At 40.0% G+C, this 8,363-nt stretch overlaps 1 protein-coding gene across 1 annotated transcript; it reads right to left on the reverse strand.

The window, feature by feature from the left end:
- Nucleotides 1–4,581: 4,581 nt before the first annotated feature.
- LOC142666277 (olfactory receptor 5AR1-like) lies at nucleotides 4,582–5,532 on the reverse strand. Its single transcript, XM_075846263.1, has one exon. The coding sequence runs from the start codon at nucleotides 5,530–5,532 to the stop codon at nucleotides 4,582–4,584; it is 951 nt and encodes a 316-aa protein (XP_075702378.1).
- Nucleotides 5,533–8,363: the final 2,831 nt, after the last annotated feature.

Here is an 8,363-nt window from a genome sequence, read left to right on the forward strand (position 1 = left end):
AATTAAACCGTATTTTACATTGACATTCTGGTGTAGTGGAGTGCAGTAGCAGATCTAGTGTGAACATCTAGCACGTAGATCTATGAAGTTGACAATGAAAATTTTGAAGATGACAATTATTATATAACTATGACCCCCATCTCTTGGACCCCATCTATCTCAAGAGCACGGGTCCCCTGACCCCTGTTGTGATTGTCAAGACAGCCACTGGCCACGGCATCCAGGTACAAGTTAAAGAGGCTCTGTCACCAGAGGCTACAGTTGATTCTGCAGCAGCATCAGCGTTTGCAGGTAAGTAGCTACATCGACTTACCTGCAAACGCCGATGCTGCTGCAGAATCAACTGTAGCCTCTGGTGCTGATGTGTCCTCGCTCGTCCGACACGATGCAGGACCTGGGGCAGGAAGTGAGTGACGTCACAGCGTGATCTCTCGAGAACACGGCTGTGTCTGCACTGCCAGAAGCTGGGCGTTCTGAAGAGAAGTGGATGATACTTCTCGTCAGAACGCCCAGCTAGTAAAAGTAGTAAACACGCCCCGATGTACGCACATAATACACGCCCAGTTGGACTTTTACTTTTCAACACGCCCAGTTGTACTTTTGCAAGCCTCATTTGCATAAATACGAAAATGGTCATAACTTGGCCAAAAATGCTCGTTTTTTAAAAATAAAAACGTTACTGTAATCTACACTGCAGCGCCGATCTGCTGTAATAGCAGATAGGGGTTGCAAAATCTGGTGACAGAGCCTCTTTAAATCTAGAGGGAGCCATTCTGGAGATAGGTTGGGGTCCCAGACATGGGTTATGAATATTCCATACATATCTATAGTGGGCATACCCCCTTTACAGTAGTGTCCTAATAATAGGAGATATGCCACCATTTTCTTGTAGGACAGTTTGACCCAAAAAAGTAGCTAGACTTTGCTTTACCTAGAGTAAGTTTGCCGGCCTAGCCAGTATCAAAGTAGCCTGGTAAAGGCAAAATGGGTTGTTGGTGCCACTCCTGGTACCCAGCACCTAGACACATGCTCCACCTTCCTCCCAAGCTATGACCTTGCTTTGACTTTTAGCACTCACATTAAGGTAGCAGGTATTACCTCTAAGTCCACTGCCACCAGTTATTGACTAAACTACCTGAGGACGGGGGTCATGGTCTGATCTGTTCCCAAAGATTAGACTCATATGACACTATAACGTGTAGCTATGTCCTTTCGTACTAAGAGCTGTTCACAAAACCATATGTAAACTGGCATCAAATAAAAAAGGGTGTGTATACTTTTTCAACAAATTTTGTATTATTCCAATGCAATTGCAAATAGTCTTGCCTAATAATCTCCCACTGTTTTGTGTATACTGCTACTATGCAGATCTGTGTGTCTCCATGGTAACAGACTGCAAGCAAACCCTGTATGTAGTCTGATCCTGCAGTCATGAGTCTCTCTCTTCCATCTGCCCACTCTTTTATTGTCTGTAGGTTTGTATTGTCTGTATTTTTTGCCCTTTATTAAATAGAGGACCCTGCAATAACCGGAACATATATAGCATTTCTCATCTTAACCGGTTATCCCCAGTCTAACTTGTCCCATCATTTCAGAATGTCAGAGATTACATGATCTTTCTATTTCTCCCTGTGTCACAGGAGGATGGGACAATCCCTTTTACTAATCACTCAGTTAAGACGGACTTCTCAGGCTAAGTCCTGATACCCTGATATTAAACTACAAGTCTTAAGTAATCTCATCGGGGCTTCTTAGCTTGGCTGCCACAGACTTTAAGATTTATGTCAATCACTGCAGATGTTGTAGAAACTCAGAGACAAACTGACCTGATGACAATGACATAGAAGAGTGTAATAATGCTTGGTGGTGGTAGTATCATAATAAAGAGTTATATTCTATAGATAAATACTCTATATACTACACACAAGCCATTACCTATAGCAAAATGTCATGTATAACATCATGCATTGCATTATCACCAGACTATTATACATTTCTGATTTTAAAAGGGTTGTCCTGGATTAGAAAAAAAAAGTCAACTTTTTTCCAGAAACAGCGCCACTCTTGTCCATGGGCTATGTCTGGTATTGCAGCTCCCCACCATTCAAGTGAACACTGCAATACCAGACACAGACCATGAACAAGAGTCATCTAAGAGTGTCTCACATTCTAGAGTACCTGACACGTGTGTGCATCACATGGATCCATTGATTTTAATGAGAATGGTGTAATGCTTCATTTTCCCTGTGGTGGCGCTGTAGAGAAATTGAACTCTTCCTGACAAGTTTTCCCACAGATTGCAATCGATCGTTGGAAGTTACAGCAGGGCGACACTTTCAAAGTCTATTTTTCCCCAGTGATATTAATAATTATTTTTATGTACATGGGAATCTTACAGCGGATATACTGAAGCCATAATACAAAAATTACCATAATTGATACACAAGCAAAAAAAGCAAAACAAAGGGCAACCGTATAAGCACTTAGCTGTAGCTTGACCTGGGCATGTAGTGGTCTTAAGCTCTGGTCCCATCTGCGTTCGACACTTGGGGTCCATCTGTCGGCGCTGGTGTTCGTTGTGCGATGGATCTGTCACAGCTTTGTGGCTGCCGTTACAGCAGAGCCTAATGATAAAATTTCACTGTGTCCTCAAAGAAATATATTATTTCATTATGGAACCACAAGAACACACATTGTGGATATTTCACTTAATAGGTTGGAGCTACTTGTATGTATTTTCAGTGAGAGAGGAAACCAGAACATAGAGGAAACCCACAGACACATAAAGAGAACGCTCACTCACATATTATTTATAATGTATTAACTATGTAGGAGAGAATGGTGGTTTGTAATTTTTACTGGCTCTTACCATGTACTATAGTAGATGGAGATCCCTGCATCTATGGAGAAGGAAGAATCAACCCCCTTAACCAGACCCAAATCAATCCCAAACTTTAAAAGGTTGTCAAGATTAGAAAAAAAATCTCCTTTTTTTCCCAGAAACAGCACCACTCTTGTCCATAATCTGTGCCTGGTATTGCAGCTCAGTTCCATTTATGTAACTGTGGCTGAGCTGCAGTACCAGACTCAGCCTATGGGCAAGAGTGGCGCTGTGAAAGCAAACCCTTTTTCTAATTCTGTACAATCCCTTTAAGCTTTTCTCTTATATCTGTCACCTGCTCTAGGCTCTATTAGTTATATAGTAATACACTGTTATCTTTGGATAATCTATGCAGCATTTATATGTGTCACTTTCTCGATCCCCATTTGACATAATTGGCAAAAATTTTGTTCCTGTTCCAATTCCATTTAGAAAAATTGGACTAATTACTCTGTATAAGATTAATGCCCTGGCTCCGCTCCCAGGTTAGAGCTCAAATGTGAAAAGTTTAGGCATATGTCCAAATCCTAGATTATAAGCAGCGTGTAGATGACATATCATGATGTATGGTAAGTGGGGATATTTTCTGAATTCACTAGTATTATCCTATTTCTTCAGTACATAAAAATAAAAAAATGGGCGCAAAAATAAAACAATTATAATTATTATGCCCATCCCCAATGAGATTATCTTCTTCTGGATCTTTGGAGTCTGTAATTGTTTCAGAGCCTGGGCACCCTCAGAATATACTGGTCCTGTACAGCCTTAGATAGACAACCCATTGATTTGAATATACACTGTGCAATACCTAACTTCCCCTGTGGTGGCACTGCAGGGAAATGTAAATCTTACTGCCAGGTTGCCCCAAAGATAACAGCTGGACACTGGGGGTCACAGGTGGTGGAAATTTTGTGATCTGCTTCTTGCCAAGGGCCCCTACTAATTGTCCAAAGTGGAAATCCTCTTTAAAATAATATAACAATATATGATTGAACAGGGTACTCATATTTTATGGGACATTAAATATTATTGTAATATAGTTTCATAATTATATTTGAATAATAATGATAATAGTTGTATGTTATTTTTAGTTGGGGCACACAGAAATTGTGTCTGTACTGTATTTCACTTGTTAGAGCAGCAGAATGTGCCCCAGAGCTGCTCTTCCTACTGGAGTCATGAAAATTCTACTTTTGTCAGCCATTATTGAGTATATGGGCAACTATTTTTGGTCACGTGGTCACTGAGCAAGCATACAACTATACACTATTATCTTGTAGCACTGTATGTATGTTCTCCCCATGCTTGTTTGAGTTTTTTCCTGGTACCTCAGTTATCTGCCTTCCTTTTAAAATGTCCTGCTAGGTTACTTTGAAATTGGTCGTATTATGTGTATAACATAGGGGAATTAGATTGTGATAACCGGTGAGGACAGGGCTGCAGAATATGTTGGTGCTCTATATGCTAACACGCTCTTCTTCATGTTTGTCATTGTCACCTATAGTCGCATATCAGGAGCAACCACATGACAGTCCACATCCTGGTAGCTAGGAATAGAGATTTCTCGGTTTGGGTTTTCATTCATTTCAATGAAGTGCCAAGACCTAGAATTTTTGAATAAATATTCCGACATCTCGGTTATTACTCAATAGAACAACTAAGAATCAATGGCTGAGAAATATTGTGTCTGTGTTATTGCGTCACATTTTTCCATATGGTGACCAGTACAGTCTTTCTTTTGCTTTTCTTATTGCTTTTTTGACCTCTCGGTTCCGAAGACTGTAAATCAAGGGGTTCAATCCTGGAATTATAACTGTGTAAAATATAGAGGCCACGCTGTCTTGACCCTCGGAGAAAGACGTTGCTGGACGGAAGTACATAAAGAACAATGCCCCATAGAACATGCTAACAGCTGTGAAGTGTGAGGCACAGGTGGAGAAGACATTAAGTTTACCTTGGCCAGACCTTATCTTTATGATGGTAGAAATAATATAGCCATATGAGATGATGATAACAAGAAGGGAAAACCAGGAAGTCAGAATCCCAAAAACAACCAGAAGAAACTCATTGATGGTCGTGTCAGAGCACGAAAGATTCAGGAGTGGTGGGATGTCACAGTAGAAATGTTTGATGATATTCGAGTGGCAAAACCTCAACGAGAATGTTCCGGTGGTGTGAACCAAAGCATTGGCAACGCTGCCAAAGTAGGCCGCAGCTACAAGTTTAGTACAAACCTGGACATTCATAGCAACATGGTACATAAGGGGGCTGCAGATGGCACAATACCTATCATACGCCATAATGCCAAGGAGGAAGCACTCCATGGCTCCGAATGTCACAAAGATGAACATCTGAACAGCACAACCAACCAAGGATATGAAATGATGTTTTCGGAAGAAATTGACCAGCATTTCCGGACTGACGACCGATGAATAGCAAAGATCGGAGAATGAGAGATGATGTAGAAAGAAATACATAGGAGTCTTTAAACTTGGGTCAATCTTAGTGATGATCATTATTCCTGTGTTTCCTAACACAGTAAAGATGTACACGACCATAAAAAATATAAACAGGATAATCTGGAGATTTGGATTGTCAGTGAGTCCCGAGAGGACGAAAACTTGTGCAGAACTGTGGTTCAATCCACCCATTGTTTTTCTGTTGTAAAGAAATGTTTTATTAATCTACCAAAATATTTAAAAGAAAGCCATTATCATTAATGCATGAATTTGTGTGGGCGTGTATACTTTTGCAACTTTTTTTTTCTAATATCCCAATGCATCTAAAATAGAAATTGAAGCAACTTTACAATTAGTCTTAAGAATCGTCAACCATTTTGTGCATACAGCTCCTATGCAGCCTGTATGTGTCTCTATTTGCCACACTGCTTCTTGCTAACCACCAGACACTAGTGGACACAATGGAGAGACCAGAACATTGCAATTTTGGGATATCACCCAGGTCAAATTGGGTCTTCGAGGCGGCAATCTAGATCTTAGACTGTTACATGAAGAAGCCCGGTGGATCCATCGGTTAGGCAGTCTTAGCTATGGTGGACTCAACGAGGGCTTCACTTTTATGGCCTTCTTCCAAAAAACATTTGAGAAAATATTCTATTAAGTTTTCTGAAATTTGAACAAATTTTTTCTTTCCATCACTATGATAAACACTTCTAAATATATTTATGATAGTACGATGTATATCGCTATATCTATTCTTCATTTTTAACCACATCTTTGTATTGGCGACAATATTTACTTTAAAAACTTTATGGATTTATATAGTTTTTGATCTCTCTGTAACCATTTATCTGAGTATATCAATCCTCAATCCATATGTGCCTCCATAGATTTGTAAAATTCTTTATAACTCTTTATCTGAACTTTTCCAAAAATTCTTCTTCTGTTACGTAACCCCTTAGCTAAATCTATATTTTTTTGAGATAATACTGTTTTTATTAATACGCTAAGACCAATAAAATAAGGACATACTATTTTGGAACATTGATGTTCCTCTGGGCCCAACACTCTATTAACCAAATAACGTACTTCTCTTTCTATTTTGGATCTGTAATGCCTCGATTGAGACTAAGTCCGGTGACAAGCGCAACAGTATATAGTATATCCCTTTTGAGACCTGAGACATGCGCCATTGTATGACCCGTTTTAAGACTAAGTCCAGGGACATGCGCAATGGTATATAACAGATCTGACACGAGACTAAGTCCTGAGACATGCGCAGTAATATAAGTATGTCCTGTTTTAAACTAAGCCCTGACACATATGCATTTGCATGCCACTTTTGAGACTAAGTTCATAGACATGTGCAATGGTATCGAGTTTGTCTTGCTTGAGACTAAGTCCTAACACATGCGCAATTGAACATCCATGATACTTGTTGATTTTTCTTTACTCCCCGATAATAGGGCGCACGCGCCAGGGAAGACCTGTCATTGGCTGTGGGTTAGGTAGCCTTACATTGGACGTATTACTTCTCCTCTGAGACTAAAGGACCTTTTACACCGGCCAATTATCAGGCAAACGAGAGTTCATATAACGCCCGTTCCCGATAATTGCCCCGTGTAAACAGGGCAACGATCAGCCGATGAACGGTCAAACGCTCATTTATCGACTGATTGCATAGTTTTAAATGCATAAACTTTTATCGTTGTCGGCAGCACATCTGCCTGTGTAAACAGGGAGACGCGCTGCCGAGACGATAGAAATGTATGGGGACGAGCGATCAGAGCAACGAGCGTTCATCCCCATACTAGCTGCTTGTGATAGGAGCAAACGAGCGCCGATCAATGAGCTGTCTCGTTGATCAGCGCTCCTTTGCACGGCCCATGTCAGGCCGTGTAATACTACCTCTAGTCCACAGATATGTGCAATTGACCGCTTTTGACTCTTACAAATTGCTTTTTATTCTTTTGTCAATATGACATTGCGCCCAGAACAGTATGACTGGCTTATTCAGATGCCTGTCAAAGGAGAGGATAGACATAGTCAGAGCAGTGAATTTAATTGGATCTTAATGCAAACTAACTTTGATGACAGCCCAACAGTGGTTATAAATGGGAGAAATGTTTGTCTCCGTCTCCATAAGCCCTAATACCCCTGGTGGTGAAACATGTCAGTGTGGGGGGTGGGCTCTTTGAATTGTAATACAGTGCGGTGACTGGTAGTTGTATGTGATTAGCGGGCTGCAGCCGCAACGTGGCAAATATACAACGAATATGTTATACTTACTTCGCAACAGAGTAGCTATTTGTCAACTTTGATATTACCCATACCACCAGACTGCAGTGGCAATTTTAATTTAGTGTGGTTATATTAAGCAATATAATTGAATAAAAGTTAAGTTTTAATTTTATTAGATTAGTTAATAGGCATTTGGGAAACAAGGGCTTTTTCTTGCCCTGGGGCAAGTTGGTGTTAGCAGCGTATTTATTGGGCACGGTGTATGCCGCCCTACTGTCAAAAATTGTTATATGGTCCATATGCCCGATCAGCTCCTCAACTGCCTCTTACAACTTGACCACCTAACACCCAGCTCCCTGATGATTCATTTAAAATGGGAGAAATATGAGGGCGTATTGGGTCTGAGGGTCAGTGCTGCAGTGCCGGATGATCCTTCGACCATCTATCGGGGCTAAAGTAGAGTCTGCCAGGGTGGAATAGGGATAGGATCACAGTCCAAACAATTTTTGACAGGTCCTCCTGCACCGAGATCATAGTCAGAGCCTTATTTTTTTTGGTTAGTGTCGTTGTCATTTTGAATTGTGAATCCCATTATGTATAAATGTGTTTTTATACTTACTAATGTTTTAGTTCTGTTATAGATAAATTATAAATAATATAATACTACTACTAATAAAAATCATAACAATTATTTTTATTATTATTACAACTACTATTATTATTCTTATCCTCATCATCACTAATATTATTATCATTATCATTATTATTATTATTCTTATTAT

Source organism: Rhinoderma darwinii, chromosome 13 (genome assembly GCF_050947455.1).
Source record: "Rhinoderma darwinii isolate aRhiDar2 chromosome 13, aRhiDar2.hap1, whole genome shotgun sequence".
NCBI classification, from domain to species: Eukaryota; Metazoa; Chordata; class Amphibia; order Anura; family Rhinodermatidae; genus Rhinoderma; species Rhinoderma darwinii.